Source organism: Pseudorca crassidens, chromosome 4 (genome assembly GCF_039906515.1).
Source record: "Pseudorca crassidens isolate mPseCra1 chromosome 4, mPseCra1.hap1, whole genome shotgun sequence".
In the NCBI taxonomy this organism is placed as follows: Eukaryota; Metazoa; Chordata; class Mammalia; order Artiodactyla; family Delphinidae; genus Pseudorca; species Pseudorca crassidens.
The window spans coordinates 149,285,186-149,305,991 of record NC_090299.1 but is presented as its reverse complement, the minus strand read 5'-3'; the positions used below and the strand labels follow the sequence as shown (position 1 = coordinate 149,305,991).

The 20,806-nt window shown below is 40.6% G+C and overlaps 1 protein-coding gene across 2 annotated transcripts; it reads right to left on the bottom strand.

Moving 5' to 3' along the window:
- Positions 1–2,461: 2,461 nt before the first annotated feature.
- NPY1R (neuropeptide Y receptor Y1) lies at positions 2,462–11,123 on the bottom strand. Of its 2 annotated transcripts, XM_067737023.1 has the most exons (4): positions 10,868–11,123; positions 9,592–9,814; positions 4,329–5,178; positions 2,462–4,216 (listed from the first exon to the last, which is right to left on the bottom strand). In XM_067737023.1, the coding sequence occupies exons 3-4, from the start codon at positions 5,025–5,027 to the stop codon at positions 3,764–3,766; spliced, it is 1,152 nt and encodes a 383-aa protein (XP_067593124.1). In that variant the 5' UTR covers positions 5,028–5,178; positions 9,592–9,814; positions 10,868–11,123; the 3' UTR covers positions 2,462–3,763. The 2 variants fall into 2 exon arrangements, with proteins under 2 accessions (XP_067593124.1, XP_067593125.1); XM_067737024.1 differs by lacking the exon at positions 9,592–9,814.
- Between the last annotated feature and the right edge of the window lie 9,683 nt (positions 11,124–20,806).

Below are 20,806 nucleotides of genomic sequence, written 5' to 3'. Positions count from 1 at the left end.
AGAGTCCGCCTGCCGATGCAGGGGACACGGGTTCGTGCCCCGGTCTGGGAAGATCCCACATGCCGCGGGGCGGCTGGGCCCCTGAGCCATGGCCGCTGAGCCTGTGCGTCTGGAGCCTGGGCTCTGCAACGGGAGAGGCCACAACAGTGAGAGGCCCGCGTACCGCAAACAAACAAACAACAACAAAAAATATATATATGTATTCACATCCATACAATGTGTTGCATGTACACACACACAAATACATTAATAAAGGAATCATTAAATGAAAGAAATTTGAGAAATCTTACTCATTTGCCCTAGAAAGCTATGCTCTCCTTCTCACAGGCTCCAACTCTTAGGTCTGACATTGTTGTTTGATGGCCCACAGGGATAAGTAGACAAAGAAAAGAGGGAGACAATGAAAGAATTCATGCTCACTGAGAAACTACATTCCAGAAGAATCCCTGATTGCTGAGAAAGCAATCCCAGCTGTGAGGAAAGACCTAGTAGTGCCCAGGAACTCTCTGAACAAGGCTAGCATTATCCCTGGAGCTTCAGCTTAACTTAGCCTCTTTCCACCACTTTCACTGTTGTGGAGGAATACTTTGTCAAAATACACATTTCCTTGGCTGTCAAATTTTGAAGATATAGTATAATGTGTATGTGTATATCCTTGGAAATTTGTGGACGAGAATATCCAGTTAACAGGAAAGAAATAAAGGTGGTATGAATAATCAAATACTATTTTAAGTGGAATTATCTGAAAAGGGAATTCTTGTAATCATCATGACCATTTTCCCTCCACTCTTCCACTTCAGTCTTTTCTGCAGCTGAAATCAGAATGAAGGTGAATGGTATTACGTCCTAATAATGTCCCTTGTAAGGAAAGAAAGAGAAATGATCTCCTAAAACTCTATCATAAGTTCAGCACACTGATGGGCTTGGTGTCACTGGCCAGACTTTAGTTTTGTTCCTGCTGCACCTGCTACGCAGGGAGGGGCTCAAATTTTTCAACTTGAGCTTCGGTTGTCTCTTCTGTAATGTGGTCACATCAGTCATGCATCCTCCCAGGTACTTAAGCCCTTGACATAGTACATGCACAGGTAAGTGTTTTAAAATGCTGGCTATTATCTTTTTCTAAATTTGTATAAGCTACATTATAATTATGCTCTTGTACTAAGCCAACAATTGAGTTTTATTCTAAAGAAAACCCAATGGTTTGTTTGTATTTATTTATTTTTTAAATATATAAATTTATTTATTTATTTTTGGCTGCGTTGGGTCTTCATTGCTGCGCGCGGGCTTTCTCTAGTTGCGGTGAGCGGGGGCTACTCTTCCTTGCAGTGCGTGGGCTTCTCATTGCAGTAGTTTTGGCTCGCGGGCTCTAGAGCGCAGGCTCAGTAGTTGTGCAGGGGCTTAGCTGCTCTGCGCCGTGTGGGATCTTCCCTGACCAGGGATCGAACCCGTGTTCCCTGCATTGGCAGGTGGATTCTTAACCACTGTGCCACCAGGGAAGTCCTGGTTTGTTTGTATTTAACATGCATGTTTATTTCTTCTTGAATCACAGTGGATCTGTGGTCGACCCTAGACTTTACCACTAGTTCATCGACGTCTTTGGATAAAAGAGAAGAATTTGGTATTCAGGTCATTATTTATGAAAAGCTAAGGAATCAGCAGCCTACATGGCTAAATGAAGATTTTAGAAATGGTATCTCAGCAAATGTGCTATCAAGAATGCACCTGCATTTTCAGGCTGTTCTCAAGCAGCAGTTTGTTTCCATAGCACCTAAGTAGAGAAAGACAAAATCTCCCATTCATCCCCCAAAGCAGAAAACACCAGGTAGTTTCAAATTCCAGGTTTTGGTAAGGAAAGATGATGATATTTTCCAATACACATTAAAGGTTGGTTTTAGAATTTTTTTCCTTTGTTAACTAAAAGTCATTCTTAGGCTATAATTTGAACTCATATTAACATTCAATGCAAAAGACTATTACTTGTCTTACAAGACAAATCGTGCAAGTTTCTAAAATCTAAAATGTCATTTTGCTTAGTTTAGAAAGTGACATAATAAAAGAGAAAACACCTCCTTGCTAAAGATGAACCTAGGAGGAGGAGTCCAAGAAAATTTCAGAATGTAAAGTCAGTACGATCAATAATAAGAGGGAAGGATTTGTGTCATTATTTATTCATTCAATTGTTTAAAAAATTAAAAAAAAAAAAACCTTCTAGGTACTTGGCACTTTGCTAAATGCACTGAGACACAGAATCATGTAAAACAGTCTCTGCCTTCATGAAGCTTCAGGAAGCCAAGGAGAGAGGCTGGACCATCAAGGGTTATACCACAGGGTAGAAAATGCTTCATCAGCAAGCAGACAGAGGATGCTGCAGAACTTCATGGGAGGGAAGACAAGGGGCTAAAAAAGGAAAAAAAAAAAAAAAAGAAGAAGCTAAAGAGAGTCACAAAAGAGACTATTCAGAAAAAGCAGAAACAATTTTAATAAAGAAAATGTCTGCCCTTCTAAAATCAAACACATTTAATACCATGTATGTATAATACATCAAAGATATGTCTTGTTCTTTAAAATATCTTCCCTCCCAATGATTCTGAGGCTCAATCATGATTACAGGGTACATGAAATGAAGTATATTAACATGACACAACCCCTCAGTACATAGTGCATGATTGGTAAGATTCCACAGGCACACAGTTCACACAAGTTAAGATGAGCTACGTGAGGTGTCCTCAGTTTTCCTGTATTTACCCCTGCTACCCAGGGTGGACATTCTTTCAACACTGTACCTTGGTGTCCTTTGAAAGATGGACATTGAAAGTTAAAAATGAGTTAGTATATAGGCACTGATGTATAGAAAATACACTTTGTGGTTATATATATTGTAAGCTGGAAATAAATGCCTCTGAATTACGTGTGTATTTATGCTAGGAAGCTTGACAAACACTGAACAGTCTGTGAAGAATGGAAAGCCTCTTGACCATCAATTCAAATAAATATAATCCAACCATATGCAGCAATACTAATTTACTTGTTAAACGAACTGCTCTGAAATCATTTGGTTGTCAGGTACCAAAATAGTTTTAAAGTTAGGGAACTGCTGTCCCACTTAATCCTTGTGGGTGGCCCAATTCCCCAAGATATTCACAGCTGAGAAGTATTTTTAAATGTATTTTTTATCTTACGTGATAATCAATTAGGAGCAAATGAAATCCTGTCTTAAACTTTCAAAAAAATGCAAATCACTTTTGAATGACTTCAGACTAGGCATAGAGGACACAGACTCTCTTTTAGCTCACACCCTGAATGCTGCTTTTGCATGCCATCTCCTCTGTAACAGGCTGAAGCTTGACGCCTAGCCTTACACAGGACTGCCCAATCTACTGACGATCTCATCGAACAAGGATGGCCCAATCAAGCGAGAGCATCAAGTGTAGTGCTTCTGAAGTCAGTGAACAGTAATACTTTAAAGAAATTTCCTTCTAATAAATACAATATAAAAGCCTTTCTATTCTATGCATAAGTTTACAAAAAAGCACTTCAAAGATGTCTGGTCAAAACCATCACCAGAAGATTCCAAAGCCCACACGTTTTGTTCCAAATATAATTATGACAGCTACTACAAAAGCAGTAAAAAGCAAGACAAGAAAATCTTGATCTTTCTTCAATGATTTCAACCCTATTCCTTGGGAGAACAGGGAATTAAAGTCTTTGCAGGTTGTGCTTGGTTTTAAGCAGATGTCACCTGGGACCAAATGCTACGGCAGGTTCAGATTTTTTCATTATCATCACTGTGGATCTTTTTAAGCATGACTGGGCTTGGTTGCTTCAGAGACGTCTTAGAAACATCCGTGTGAATGGTGGACATGGCGATGGTCTCGTAGTCGTCATCCTGAGACCGGAAATCACAAAAGTTAAAGAAGAACTGCAGGTCTCTCTGGAAGTTTTTGTTCAGGAAGCCATAAAATATGGGGTTGACACAGGTGGAGATCATGGCTGTGAGGTGGCAGAGCAGGAATAACAGATTATGGTTGCACGTAGCAATGATCTGATGATTCCAGTCGAACACGGTGTTGAAGATGGTGAGCGGCAGCCAGCAGACCGCAAACGCCACCACGATGGACAGCAGCATGACGTTGATTCTTTTGGTTTCGCTGGACCTGTACTTACTGTCTCTCATCTTGTCCATCATGTTGTTTCTTCTTTTTAAGCGTATATATATCTACAGGAGGGAAAAAATAAAGAGTTCAAATAGAATCACTCATTGAATGAGGACTCTTGGAGAAAGAAGGTAAAAATGGAAATGGTGGCGGGGGGGGTGGGAGTTTTCTTACCTTGAAGTAGCAAATAAATATAAAACAGAGTGGGCCAAAATACTGCAGCACCAAGAGAAGAGTGGTGTAAGACAACCGGTGAGAGTCTGATGGGAATTTATCAAAGCAGACGTACTTGTCCTTGAAAGCATCAAGGGTCACATTCTGGAACGGTTCATCCGTCAATACTTGGTAGATCAGGAAGGGCAGAGAAGAAGCCACAGCAAGGACCCAGATGACAGCAATGCCTACGTAAGCATGTCTATTACTTGGTCTCCAGCCCCGTGGATTGATGATCAGCTGATGCCGTTCCACGGCAATGAGGACCAGAGAGAAGATAGACACAGTGATGGAAACACACTGTACGAAAGGGTTCAACTTGCACATTGCCTCACCAAAAACCCAGTGGTCCATCAACGTGTAGACAAACGTGAAGGGGAGACACATGATAGCAACAAGCAAGTCTGAGAAGGAAAGGTTCACAATCAGGATGTTGGTGACATTTCTCAACTCCTTTTGTTTCAAGATGATGATGATCAAGGCCAGGTTTCCAGAGACCCCAAGAATGATCACAGCTCCATAGGCAAGAGCTAACGTGAATATCATGGCCAAGGGCAGATGACAATCGTCATTTTCGAAAGCCAAAAACTGGGAATTCTTCTCTGAAAAATTATAATAGATTGAATGATTTTCTACCTGGGAAAATAACGTTGAATTCATTTTGACTGGTTTGGCTATTACAGATGACTTTAGACAAATGGACAATATGTTTCCTCAAAGCAGGTCAAAGACTCAACTTATTTTTATTCTCCATATTGGAATCCATTTCTCAAAATTATTCTGAATTCTTCATTCCCTTGAACTGAACAACCTGTAAAGAGAAAATGACCAATTGCATTACTAATTCTATTGACGGCAGTCAAAACGAATTCTGATTCATAGTACTGTTTAAAGGGAAGACGCTGAAATAAACAAAATGTATTCTATATATACATCTTCTTTTAAATAGTAGAAACAGTGCAAACAATTTGAAAAAACAACTTTAGTAATACTTTTAACTTGACGTTGCTTTCACATTGAGTTTCAGCAAAATGCAGTGGTCTGTACATTAGTAAGGTGTGTATAAATCTCATGCCCAAAGTCTTACATAAACGACCATCAGCACATTCCTAAACACTGTAGGAATACGAATGTATAAAAAAAAAGGACAGATTAAAACATATGAAAAAGATATGACACCAACAAAGGAAAACAAAAAAAAAATTTACCTAATTCTTCCTCTTACGATAAAAAAGAAAGAATTTATCAAGTTGTAGTAACAGCCCCACCAACACTGAACTGCTCTTTAAGGAGATGATCGATACAGTGAAACATCAAGAAACTTTGTCCTGTGAAGGACTGCTGACGGAAAAGAAGACGTTTAATCCAGAAAAGACTCACTAGGAAGGGTACAAACATCTTCTCACATTGGAATGGGTAGCATGTGGTCCCTGGCTTGTGGCTCAGAATCTTATGTCCTCTCAAGTTAGAAGTAGGACCAAGGGAAGTGGATTACATTAAAAATATTTCACGTCATTATGAGGAACAAAAGTTTAATCAAATGGAATGAACTGCCTGTAAACCAGCAAGTTCTCCACAAGCAACAGTTTGTAAGTACTACTCGAAAGGCTTGGGGAAGTTCTCACATTGTGTGGGAGATTCGACTGGGTAACTCTGAAGCTCTTTCTGACTTTAAGATTCTATAATATTACTAACATGTCAGAAGCTTTCAAAGGATTTCTAAGGTTTTCTTCATGGAAATATCCTCCCTCCCCACTAGACTGCATACAGATACAATGCAGGGATCTAAATTTTAGTCGTACTTTTGATCTTTCACAGCATTTTGTGATAGGAATACTCTTTTCTTACCAACAAAACAAATCACAGACAACAGTCCTGTAGAGCTTAAAAGCTCCTTTAAAAAAAATCTCTGATTTCCTTTACGTTATTAAGTAAAAATATGAGATGGGGTTTCTTATGTTAATTAACAGGCCCTTGTGCTTGCGTTAAGAAACAGAATCGCACTTCTTTCTTCTGTGAGAACAATAAAGAAAATCATGCAGAATTACTTCCATTGAAAAGGAGACAAGAACTTTAATGAACAAAATATGCTTTTGCCTTTTAAGTGATGCCACTATTGAATCTTTCCTTTTTGCTTTTGCTTTCTAGAATACGGGTACTTTTGCTTTCTAGAATATGGGGTGTTTTTATTATAAAACTACAACTTATAAAACTGAAGAATAAAAAGAAAGGTTGCTACCACTTAGTGAGAATGAAAGCATCTGGACTAGGAAAGGTATCAAGTGTGAACGTTATAGAAACGTTCTCCCCTCTTCTTGTCAACAGCCTGGAAAGGCTCCTGAACCTCCCTGGTAACACACTTTTCTCTCAAGAATACCAAAGAGAGAGAATATCTGTGTCTCTCAGTGTCTGAGAACAAACCTGGAGCAAGCAAGCGCTAATCTAAAAATTCTTTGGAAATTTCGCACTAAAGAATTCAAGAAAATTTCGCATCATACGTCCTAGTCAGGTTGCTGGCAAGATAGTTAACGTCACTGCACAGGTATCTGAGTTTTTCTTCATTAGTAGAACTAGCATGACAGGAAAATGCATCCTCTAACGCCCTACCCACTGCTCCCCCTCTGCACACAGTGCCAGGTGAGACACACAAGGTAGGGACCACTGAGCCTCCTGGACCTGACACTTGAGGACCGCTACTCTGCCTTACACTCCCGGTCTAACAACCCCATGGGGCATGTTCTGTACCAGGTGGGCAGGTCCCTTCACAGTCACCAAGTGCCCTGGCCCGTTTTAGCTTCTGCATCTTCGCCTCTGCAACACCTCATCACGCATCCAAATTCTACCCATCTTTCAAAGCACCATTTAGTCCCTTAGATCCTTAATTGGCTCTTCACAACTGTAATATTGCCTCTTGAAGGTAGGTACTACGTATATTTCATACTACTTTGTGAATATTAGATTTAGAATAAAAGTGTGTTGATGACACAGTAGGTGCACAGATGGAATAATAGGTTCTTGTGTGATTGCTATTAACATCAATAGCTGAATTCTATTGTCAACTGAAAAAAATCCACAATCTAAAAGCTGAGAGTTATGTTTTATTCGGCGGACTTGCTGAGGACTCAAGCCCGGGAGGCAGCCTCTCAGATGCTCTGAGGGACGGCTCAGAAGAGGTCAGGGCGCAGCCAGCATATACAGGAGTTTTTGCAAGAAAAGGCAGGTAGCTGGAACTTCAAAAGATTGCTGTTAATTAAAGCAAACCAGACATCTCAAGTTAATGAATTTAGCACTTTTCTATGTATGGGAAGATACAAGAGTCTGGGCTCCACTGAAATATTATCTGGAGCCAGTATCCTGTTCTCTTCCTATCCAGAATCCCCTCAGGTACACCGTCCAGGGTGACTGCAGGGGCTGATGGCTTGATGCCCACAACATCCTTTGTTTACTGATACGGCAGGCGGCAGGGGACATTCTTGTCCACACTATCATAGTCCTTTGACGTGCCAAATGGATGTTAATTATAAGAGCCATTTTACTAGGTCAGGTACATGGTGTGTGGGGAGGGGAATGTTCCACTCTGTGCAAAAAAAAAAAAAAAAAAAAAAAAGGAATTGTTTCTGAAAGAGAATTCATTCATCCAATGAATATTTATTGAACACTATTTTGTGTCAGTCAGAGTTTTAGTGGAGACAACAGTGAGGTTCCCACTGAGTTTCTAGTCTTGTGTGCAGAAGCAGACAAGAAAAAAGAAATCAGTAAAAGAGACAGGACACAAGACGGTAGTAAGTACCATGGAGAAAAATAAAGCAAGGAAGGGGACCTGGGACTGTTGGGGGGGGGGGGCGGGAAGGCCTCTGACTGCCGGAGAAGATGGCGTGTGAGTTAAGACCCGACAGTGAGGAAGGAAGCCAGGCGGATGTCGCAGGGATGCATCCCCTGTGGAAATAGCAAACATGAAATCTTTACTACTGGAGTGTGCTTCGTGTGCTGAACAGATGAGAAGCGAAATAAATGAGGGAGAGACTATAGGGAAGTAGCAGGGAGGGTAAGCAGGGGAGAAACAGACGCTGCAGGGCCTTACTCCGTGGGACAGTCTTCGACTTTTTCTCTGAGAAAGACGAGGACTCCCTGGAGAGTCTTTGGTAAAGGCATGAATTTCTATGACTTGTTTTAAAATTATTGCTCTAGCTGTTGTTTGCAAGGACTTAAGACAGGAGAGAGAAGTAGGGAGATTCATTTAGAGGCTAGTGGAATAATCCAGGTGAGAGATAATGGAGGCACGGACCAAGGCGTTTGCAGTGAAAAGGAAGAAAGAAAGTTTACATCTACCAACTGACTTTGACAAAATTCACTGCATATGGGACTTAACGCAAACACTTATTAAATTATTACAATGTATGGGCTACAAAGTTTTCTTGCAGATGAATTTAGGTTAAATATACTGAAACTCTACTCTGATCCCTTTGAAATTATATTTGCTAGACATATCCTGTGAGAAATAGCAGTTTTCTTACTAAGTAGAAGTTAACTTAGCTATACAGAAAATGCAAACTTCACATTTTCTTAATGTATTTGAAATCAGACTCCTTTGCTAAGTGCATGTCATTCCAGTTGGGTAAAACAGTTCTGCATTGGATAAAATGTGTATTTCCAGCCTACCTTAGTATAATCTCAAGGATGAATAATTGTCGGAAAATAATATTGAGAAAGAATTTACATACATCATCTTTGACAAGGAAAATGATTTGATATTTACTATTCCAATATATATTTCTAAAGTAAGGTATGCAACTACAGGCACTGCAAAAATGAAAGGTTGCTGCATCTCACTATAGCTGCCATGTGCTTTTAGAGACAAAACAGAGACACTACATACATCCAGTTGGCAAATTAGCCCCCTTCCAAAGGGAAATTTGCTTCTCCGTTCCAATTTGAACGCTGGCCTTTACTGCCTGCTGTTCTTAGAGCTGTTACTGCCTGAGAATACAGCTCTCTGGTCATAACGTGCTGCAGATAAATTTTGTCATATACTCAGAACCGGCTACTTAACTCCCTTGTTTTTGGAAAAGAAATCAGCCTTGCTACCTGCATCCTCCCAAAGTTACTGCTAGTTTATTCACATGAGTTACATAATTCTCTGTTCCTTTCCCTTCCAGGAGGTCTTGCTCAACTGACAGCTGCCTTAAAACAATAAGGAAAGACTAATAAAGCAGTAGTCACCCACCGAAAAGCGCTCAGTCTTTGGTCATGGGTGAGGAACCCGGCCGACAGCTTTCTGCTCTCACCGGGGAAGCAGCCTGCAGTCCAGGGACTGACAGCCGCTGTTGCTGGGACTCCCCTTCAGGCAGAGCCAGGCAAGGTCCGTGCTCCCCGGCCCCCGCCTGTGTGCCACCCGACAAGTTATGCTCTCCCATAGGGTCCTGGTGGGCACGGCAAATCTGAGAACTCTTTAAAAAAAAAAAAAAAGGAATGTCAAGACACACTTGCTCACTCTCCCCTCCCCTCCCCTAGGTTTTTCCTGAGTTACCAAACTCAGGAAATGGGATGTGTTAAATCAAAATTCCTGTCGGCACGCTTATGCGCCCACCCTTTTCATATCGTGTAACTAGATGAATTGCCCCAAACTGTCCTCATTCCTAACACTCCCTCCCTCCCCGCCCCCCCATACACACACATTTGCCACCCATTTGTCAGATGTCTCTACCCATGATGATGAGACTGGCAAAGCAGAAAACATCTACAACAACCAGAACCAAACGAGCATAGCCCAAACTTAGTTGACTCTGGCCCAGCATCAGTCCTTAGAACATTCGCCTCTCTCCAATCTACCTGGAGACCACCGGGCCACTCTTAGGCCACTTCCCTCTCCAGTCCATCCACAATCTCCTACCCAGCCGCGCTCCACCACCACCGGTGTAAAGGAGCTGAAGAGCTGGACGATGGAAACTCGGAAGTAGGGGACAGTACGATGTCTCCTGGGGACGCAGAGCCAGGCTGGAGAGGCCAGCACCGGGGGGCAGGGCTCGAGGCAGCCCGCGCGCGGGGCGCCCACGGGGGCCCCGGGCCGCTCCCCGCGCACAAGTGCGGAGCGCAGGGCGAAGGCCGACCCGTGAGCCCTCCTCCCCCTGCCGTCCCAGCCGCGCGTTCCTCCGCAAAAGCTCAGCGCGGCCGCGCCGCAGAGGCTCGGGAAAGATGCCAAAGGTAGCGAAGGAGGGAGGACGACGTCTCACCAGAGCCAGAGGAGGGGGACTCGGACCCCGTAGGGAACCCCCGTAGAGAGGCGTCGGCCCCGCACCGCAGGCGGTCCTGGGTGGCCGGTGGTTTGGAGCACCTCGCGACCCGCCCGCGCGGGGACCTAACCGAAGGCTGCCTGCGCCCCCGCCGCTCCCCAGAGCTCGTTTCGGGACTCGTGTGCCCTTTCTTCCTCTCTCATCCTTCACCCCATCGGTGACAGATTCCTCTAAAGTCAGTCCTTTCAAAGGTGTACTCTTGGAACTTACCCTCTCTGCCGGATCCGTCTTTTAGCCCGATGATTAAAGCGGGAAGGGCGGTCGTGGAAGGGAGCGGAGCGGGAAGGAAAGCTCGCGGGTGTTTCTCCGGCTCAAAGCCTAAAGGTTGGTGGGGAGGGGAAGAGCCGCCCTTGAAGCGGAGCTCCACCTCGTCTCGGCCACGTGACAACCCCCGGGCGGCGCCGCAGACCCCCGCACTCCTTCCCGGGAATTCGGTGGGCAGCGCGGGAGCCGCGCGCGCTGTCGGACCGCGCGCCCGGGGCGGTGGTGCGCGCTCTGCGCTCGGCGGGGCCAGGAGGGAGGCGCTGCGCCGGGCTGAGGTCGCGCCCGCGCGCCGTCGCTGGCTGTCGGTGCCACCTCGCGGCGGAGGCTGAGCCGGCGGTGCGGGCAGCGGCGCGAAACCCAGCACCGGGGAAGGGGACGCGAAGCCCACCGCGACTGCGCCGCTCGTGCGTGCCTAGCCTCTCCTGTGACGTCCGGAGGTTTCTCACGCCGGAGCCAGAAGTTTTTCCTTTTTAGCAGTGAACAAAGAGAAGACCTTAAAGAAGCAAAAGTAGCGAATCTCCAATAAGATGGAAGGGGCTTTTTTTTTTTAAGTCCTTCTTTCTCTCCGCTAGAAAAATGCGTTGAGGCAGATTTGTTCCCGGCACCGAGCTGCTCCTTTCAGGAAAGCACGAGGAGAGGAACATTTTCTTGCGGGTCAGGAAGAGTCAGTGCCATTTCCTCGGTACTTAATCTGCTACCGTACGGAGCAATATGAAGGAATAAAAGAACAGAATGTACACAGAGCACGTTGACGGTGCAAAGCCATCCTGGTGCCTGATGGTTCAAGCTAATTGCTGATACACTGCCCTCAGGTGTTTTACATACTTCTACTCTACTTCGAAAAGCCAAAGTTGTGTAACACACACACACACACACACAGTGATTACTGATGTAGATGAATATAGCTTCTTCCAAATCAAACTTTCAAGTAATAAAGAGTCTTCCTAATAAAGATACAGGACACTGCCTACGAGATGCATACAAGTTTCATTACATAACAACCATGATGGCAATCTGTCTTCAAACTAAAAGCAGAACAAAATTCTGAGACAAATGGAATTACTTGAACTTCGTTGAAAAATGTTTTATTTTTCTAGTTATTAGACTGAATAAATACTATTTAAAGCTCAGTAGAAACTCTAACTCATTCATTTATATAAATTATGAGGTACACAATCTCTGTTGTCCCCCCCCCCCCCCGCCGGGAAAGGTTTCTAAAATATTTGTAATTAGGTATATTTTTATAAAGTTGGAAAGGGATTATGACCAAGAATCGGTATATCACAGTCAGGTAATAAATGCACTCTAACAATATATATGAGCGTATATTTTTTAAAAGCCCACTAGTGATTAAGGAATAGTAAAATGGCACATATCTTTTCTTTCTTTTTCTTTTTTTAACCAAGGATGGAAATATAAAACATAATTTAGGAATTTCAGTTATTTAAAGAGCAATAACTCATTTAGGTTTCTATTCACTCTCTGTTTATCCCTTAAGTCACATTCTGTTCATAGAAGCAAATTTACCCCAAGGTCTTCATCATCTAATTGGTTCTTTTTAGTCTGCTGCAAGAATTACAAATGAAATAATTTAATTCTCTGAAAAGAATACATTTTTAGGTAAACATTTTTGCTATATCAGCAAATATTTTGGACTTAAGAATATAATTTGGACTCATTAAAAGACACTTTCCTTTCTGTGTTTTCCAAAAATACTAATAAAAGCATGTCTGCAAGAATACCTGAATTACTGTGGCCATTGTATTTTGTCATCTTATTAATTTTTATAAAGTACCCCCCAAGTCCAATTTACAAAGCTGTATTCTTTTTTTTTTTTTAATTAATTTATTTATTTTTGGCTGCGTTGGGTCTTCCTTGCTGTGCGTGGCCTTTCTCTAGTTGCGGCGAGCGGGGGCTACTTTTCCTTGTGGTGCGCGGGCTTCTCATTGTGGTGGCTTCTCTTGTTGAGGAGCACGGGCTCTAGGCGCACGGGCTTCAGTAGCTGTGGCACACGGGCTCAGTAGTTGTAGCTTGCAGACTCTAGAGCGCAGGCTCAGTAGTTGTGGTGCACGAGCTTAGTTGCTCCGCGGCATGTGGGATCTTCCCGGACCAGGGATCGAACCCCTGTCCCCTGCATTGGCAGATGGATTCTTAACCAGTGTACCACCAGGGAAGTCCCTAAAGCTGTATTCCTGAGACATTAATAACAAATACCAATCTTTGAAAGATCATTGCTCTCAAAGACTTTTTTTCTGTGTCAAATTTTGTGATATAAAGGGAAGTTTTGAAATGCTGAACAAAAACAGCGAATTTATACAATTCTCTAGGACTATCATTTACTAAAGACTCTTTCCAATGTGTAAACTAGAAAACTTAAGCATAGTATAATAACCAAATACAACATAAGATCCTTGTATAATGTAATCTAATGGAAGATTTGAAATAAACAAAGTAACATGAGTTGCTCAGAAAATATGTGTTAAAGAATAATCTGAATTCCTCAGAAGATGTGTTTAAAAGAATATGTGTGTTAAAGATCTTTTTTTTTTCTACTCTTAAGTGAACAGTCAGTTGCATACTTTCCTATTTGGGATTCAAGCTAGATAAAACCTCACCTTTGTTAGAGAGAGAGAATTTTTTTGCATCTTGTGTATTTCCTTCTGAAATTTCACAGCAGCCAGAGAATTAAACTAAAGACTTATTCTCATGTTCTGATGGGCAATAGGTTTGTTCTGTCATTTAAACAAAGGGATAGGATCTACTCCTTAACTCTCTGTAGATCTTAGTTTTATCATATAAAAAATGGGACAACTTTATGGTCTGGCCCTTTAAATTCCATGATTCAATAATTGGCTAGATAAAACTATTTATCACTATATTTACTGCTGGAATTTATCCGCTGTAATTAACTTACTGGTCTCCTGATGAATTTCTGCTGCAAGGGTTAAAGTTCCTGAAATGCTGTTAGGCCTTGATTCATGAAAATTATCATAAATTATCATTCAGAAAAACCCTGATAGTCATTAACACATGTGAAAACTAAAATGTAGCTGATATTGATTAGGAGGAAATTCCATCAAGGTAGAACTTACTACGAAGTATGTTATTCTAGGAATTAATGAAGTGCCAATTTTCCCCTCTTTCAGTGACTTACCTATGGCATTTCTTTGAATCTACGATGCCATAGAATGTAAGCTGCAATGTTATTTTATGGACCACCAACAAAGAGAAAATCCTTCCAGTAGAGCAATGACTTACAGTCAACTGTAAATGAATCTTAAAGTTAGAGAATTTAAATGTTTTTAAAAGCCCTCATCTTAGGACCAATAAAATACAGTAGGTAAAGAGCTTTGACTAAATTGGTTAGTACAATCAAATAGTCAATACGATCACTTTATTCAACTGTCTTTTTGAAAGAATTAACTTAGCAGAAAAAAGTGACAATTAATTTAATTAAAATGTTAGTATACAAGTATATAGACAATTCAATTACCTTCCTTGTGTAGAAGACACCAAATACTATTTATGGATTCGCTCTTGATTTAAAATGGGAATGCACTTCAAGAAAGTTCTCATTTGGTTACATAGGCTACAAATTTAGAGCTTTTGTTATACAACTCTGTCAGAACAGATTCCATACGACCAGGATCTTAAAATTACTTAGTAAATATTCAAAAATTTTCCTGCAGATTTCATCCTGTTTGACACCCTTTAGACATTCAACAAATGTGTAATGTTATGTATTTCTTGCATGGTATAATGGAAAGACCTTTGCTATTATTATTTCTGACTATAATTATTATCACTCCCTTCTTAGGTGTAGGCATAGCTAGCTGGTGAGAAGGGCAAGTATGAATGCCATCACTGACCTTCCTTCATCCATGACAAACATCCTGCCCACCTCCACCCACCTCCACCCCAGCCCTGAAATCTCAGGGTTGACATTAGACCCCATCTCAACATCAGCAGATCAGACTTGGTCCCATGATGTAAAGCTATTTCCCATCCTGAGATAGGACAATATTTCCCAAAGACAGGAGAAAGATTCCTTATGTGCACCTAAATAATATGACAGATGGGCACAGAGGTGGTGAGAAGTGTTGCCGGGTATCACTTTGCTTAGGTAACTATCCCTTATTCATCCCTTTATTTAAGGTCTAGCTGTTGCTTTTCTTTCCCCAGATACATATAAGTCTAGAAAGAGGTTATATAGCCAAATATGGTCTGTGGTATAACCCGATCCTTCTCATCCTAAGAGACTGCTTAGCTGCCACTCTCTGCTAGTATAGTATGTTGGTGGAAATTACTCAACTGTGCAGATTATTGCAACTACAAATTCAAACCCTCAGTTGAGCCTTCAATGTCACTCAGAAATTCTCAGGCTTGGATGACTCCCAATTCCTTTCCTCTTAGAAGATATTTCAAATAGCCACCCCTCTCCCCAGCCTCCCACCTCATACCCTCAGCCTCAGTGGACTCCTCCTTCCTTCTGAAGGGAGTAAAAGCCATAGGGTATTTTTTTTTTACTGAAATATAGTTGATTTACAATGTTATGTTAGTTTCAGGTATACAGCAAAGTGATTCAGAGAGATATATATATATGTTTTCAGAATACTTTCCCTTACAGGTTATTACAAAATGTTGAGCATCATTCCCTGTGCTACATAGTAGGTCCTTGTTGATTATCTGTTTTATCTATTTTATATACAGTAGTATGCATGTGTTAACCCCAAACTCCTAATTTATCCCTAACCCCCTTTCCCCTTTGGGAAATTTGTTTTCTATGTCTGTGGGCCAATTTCTATTGTGTAAATAGGTTCAGTTGTATCATTCTTTTTTTTAGATTCCACATATAAGTGATATCATATGATATTTGTCTTTCTCTGTGTGGCTTACTTCACTTAGTGTGATAATCTCTAGGTCCATCTGCATTGCAAAAATAGAGCTACCATATGATCCTGCAATCCCACTCCTGGGCATATAACCAGAGAAAACCATAATTTCAAAAGATACATGCATCCCAGTGTGATAGCAGCACTATTTACAATAACCAAGACATGGAAGCAACCTAAATGTTCACAGACAGATATAAGGATAAAGAAGATGTGGTACATATATGCGGTGGAATACTACTCAGCCATAAAAAAGAATGAAATAATGCCATTAGCCATAGGGTATTTGTTCCCTTTCATGTCCCTCAGTTTGGCAACGGATCCTCCAGCCCAGCTGACCCAGTCTCCAGGCACTGAGTTGCACCAGCCCACTGAGTTTTCCCAGCTGATGCCCCAAATGTCATGTGACAGAGACAAGCCATCGTCGTTGTGCTCTCCTGAGGTGCTGACCCACTCAATCCATGAGCATAGAGTCCATGAGTTTTTGGTTTTCCATTAAGTTCTGGGAAGTTTTTTACACAACGATACCATAACAAAAATACCTGTTTATTTGACAATTCATTTTTCTTGGCCCAACACTGAAAACAAAAACAGCAAGACAAAATTGCTCACTCTTCCTCACTGTAACTCCCTCACCCTTGTCACAGCTTCTCTAGCTGCCTTCTCTGTCCTGGTCGCTCCTCCAAGAATAAGGCACATTCCCTGTCCTCTCATTGCTTCTCATATGGCCCACTGGAACCTGCTTCTGTCGGGGAAAACAATGACTAAACCGGTAGATACAATTCAGACTTTAATTCTTCATGTTGCATTTGACTCTCTTGACCATCCTCTCCTGGAACCTTCTTTTCCTTTGACCTCACTAACTACATTTCAGATGGTTTTCTTTCCTTACTGGCTGTTTCTGTCTTCTTCCCAAGGATCTGCTGTCTCCATCTCCTCCCTAGGTGATTTGCTTCCTAGGATACTGTTATAATCTATCGGCCAGAGGTGGTCCCTGTGTATTAGCCTAAAATGTTCCCCATATTGTTTACCTCTTCACGGTTGGCAGGACACAAATGCCAGACTGCATCAACCTCAAATTCTCACAAATCTAATTGCTTTATATGCAATCCAAATAAATACAGTTTTAGTTATTTAGAGCCTACCTACTTTATACACTCTGAGAAACTGCACCAAACATCTGCTAACCATGGATAAGACAAATCCTGTAGCCATAAAAGACGCCTACCTGATGCTGCCCTTCAGAGCTCTCTGACCCAAGTCTCCCCACCTTGCCACTGAGTGGTGTTCCCTAGACACTAAGACTCCCTCTGTTTTCTCCTCCCCGGGGATTCCCTTGTCCCATCCCCCTTCTGAATGGTAGCTCATACTACTGTCTCTGGAAGGTCTCTTTCTGGGAGAAACTTCCCTGTCATGCAAGCCTGTCCAGGACCACCCAAATAAAACTTGTGTGTCCTGCCTTTCGTGATCCTGTCTCTTCCCTGATCAGCCCTGAAATTCCCAAGTTTACCAGAGACCTCATTCTTAATCTTCTCCCTTTTTTCACTTTCAAACATAATCATACCCTCTGCCATCACTGACACGCTTGTACATTTGTAACCTTAAATCTCCATGTAGAGTGCGGACCTCTCCTGGGTTTCCTTGGCAAAGGTGCTTCACAGCTGGTGGAACCAATACAAACCAGTGTCGTCATCTCTACCCCTCAAGCCGGAACCTGAGAATCATCCCAGTATTTCCCTCTCTCACACTCTCAAATTCAACTGGTCTCAAATTCATTGGGTCAGTTGGGAATCGGTCACACATTCCCACTGAATTCACAGCATAATATCTCTCAAATGTGTTCTTTTATATCCATCAAGCTCTAGCTAATTCTCTACTCAATGGTCTCTCTGCCACCAACTGCTATCACGGTCAGCCAGTGATGTCACCGCCCAGCTTAAATCATCTAGTTGCTCTCCACATCTAGTTGCACTCTTCAGGAAGAGTGCAAACAATGTCCTTGTGAACCAACCTTTTCAGTAGCATCCTCTACCCATTTCCACATGGACTTCAATCAAACTGAACTACCTGCAGGTCTCTGAATATTACTCTCTATCACCTTCATGTTTCCCCCACTTCTTACTTGCCCATCCCCTCCATCTGCTGGTTTAACTTTCACCAATTCTTCAAACTTCAGTTCAAGTATCTTCTCAACTACAAAGCCCTCTCTAATGTCTATCTGTCCATCTCCCCAGATCACCCCACAGGCTGAGTTTCTATTTATATTCCTATTTTTATTCCTACTGGTCTCTGAGTTTATTTCTAACACAGAATTTGTCACACTATATTGCAGTCAGTTATGTATCTGCACAGCTACACTGGGATCTCTGGAAGGCAGTGATTATTTTTTTTTACCTCTTAAAGCTTAGAGCCTAGAATAATATCTGGCATATCATAAGATACTGAAAACAGTTTTGTTGAGGGATTGAAGAAAAAGAAATAGGATAGGACTATATAAATTATAAACATCACAAATCAAGCCCATTTGTTCATCTCAAACATTAAAAAATATCTTTAGCACTTGTAGCTATGATGGATTATTGTTATTTTTATACATATGCATAACACATGTACATATTTATACATATTACTATTATACTTCTCTTGATTCTTATATTTTTGGATTTTCTTATGTGTTGAATTCTGCTTTCCCCATTCAGTGTAAGCTTGAGTAATGGACTTCACTGCCTATGAAAATGCATGTAATGTCTAGTAGAGAATACGTCTCATATATTTTCTACCTGCTGAATAACATACTTTTAAAACGTGAATTACCTATGAGCATAAGAGTAAGAATATGGTAACAGATGCAGTTTTAAGGAGTATATTATTCAACCATATCCGCTTTTGATTCTGAACTTATGCTTTGAACAGTTCTCTAAACATCCTTTTTAAAGACTATTAAAAACAAACTGACATACCAAAAATAAATAAACTGTTTCCCTTTCATTTCCACTTAAATATAGCAAAGCTATATTTAGCTTTATAACTAGATTTAATTTTTTAACCTTGAAAAATTAGCTAAGAAATGGAAATTTATCTTAAGATGATATTGAGGTGATATTTATCAACTACACTTTTTGTGTGGAGTTTTAACCTACAGAAGGGAAGAATATATGACCTATGTATGAAATTGTATGATAGAATATTGTGTCTCCAAAGGAATCCATGTTCTCTTCCTTTATATATTTTGTAATAAAAATTTAAAATAATGTAATTAGATATAGAATGATTTGCTTTAAGACACCCACAACTTTTAAAAAGAATGAATTAAATATCATTATATAGTTACTACTAGCTTCAGGGAAAAGAATGTACACTAATGGTGGGAAACTTTGTCAACAATATTTCTTTCTTCTTTTTTTCCCCCTAATATGGAGGGGAAACAATGTTTGTCACCATCAAATTTTTCTGAAGATCCAAAAAAGTTATTTTTCTACCCATATATCTGTAATATGTGCTTGTTAATGGCATAAGGTCATAGGTTTTCAGAGCTAAAAGGGGGCTCCAGATCTGCTAGTCAAAATATTTTGTTTTACAGACAAAGAAAGTAAGGACTAACTAAAAAGATCAAGTGCTTTGTCTAAAGACACACCATTAATTTGGGATAAAACCTGGCTGCAATCCAGATGTTTTGACAAACGACCATTATACAAATACGTATGTGATATGTGATTATATAACTATATACGTGGGTATCACACATAAGTGTGTATATATTTTTAACGTGAAAAATTACTTTAGAAAAAGAACTGGAATCAGTCACTGCTTTATAGTGAATGCTTTAATCATTAGGGCATCAAAGAGAAAGACAAAAGTTTGCTTAAGTACCACAGTGTTGGTCAGAAGAAGACAATGAAATGTTTATAGTTCTCCCTTAGCACTTCAAAATTATGATTGAATTCCCTGGAAAAAATGACTCTATGCACGCAAATACTTTAGGTTAACTTATTTTTTAAAAATATCTTCTGTTACTTAAAAAACTGCTTGTATTTCACAATTATAAGTTAGTTCCTTGTTTTAAGTCCCGAATATTGATTATATAACAAATTATTATGATTCCAAAGAAATCAATGCAGCAATGAGTATCATAAAAATATTTGTAACACACAGAGATGGCCCTTTCCATACCTTTTAAGAATTAAAGATTTAAATCTATCATGGTAGAAACAACGGACAAAGAAATGTTTACTCTTCGTGAATATAACAAAAATCTTAAGAGGAAAAGAATGCAACAACTAAAATAATATTTTCTTTAGTTTATTCACTCCCACTATAACTAATATTCGAGATCACATATCATTTGAGATTACATCAAAGCACTTTAGTAACTGGCCTCCACAAATGGTAGCTGTTATTAAAATGCAGTAATAACTTTGATAAAAACAACAGACATTCCTCAGAGAAATGTTACCCCAGGCAGTGTCTGGAGAGTGTTTTATTAGTCAATAATTTGTCTTAGGAGTTACCTAGCAATTTTTAGTTTTACCTTTATAGATATGCTTCCTTCCATAATTGATAAAGAACTATGAGAACTGGAAAATAGCCAGTTTAATTTTGTAACACACATAAAACCCAACTTAATTTCCCAAATGAGCATTTGGCAAATAGTGAGAGGGAAAAGTACATAGAGCAGAGGTGGACGTTACTATTTTTGTTCCCGTGGTGGTACTTCCTCTGTTTGAATGTCACTCCATCAACTAGAAACGAAATTATCATGTTCTATAAAGAGTGATGATGAGTCTTGAATCCCTCCTGGGAAATTTGAAGATAAAAGCACAGTTATCTTCATATTTTCTTCTTTATGTAGCATATTGTTGGAATTTTTCAACTTGACAATTTTTTCAAAAAAAAAAAATCCTAACAATGTGTTCACTCCAGGTATAGCAAGCGTGTATTTAAAGAAGAAATTCGGACTGCCCTTTTGAGGCTTACGTGGTTGTGTGTGTGGTGA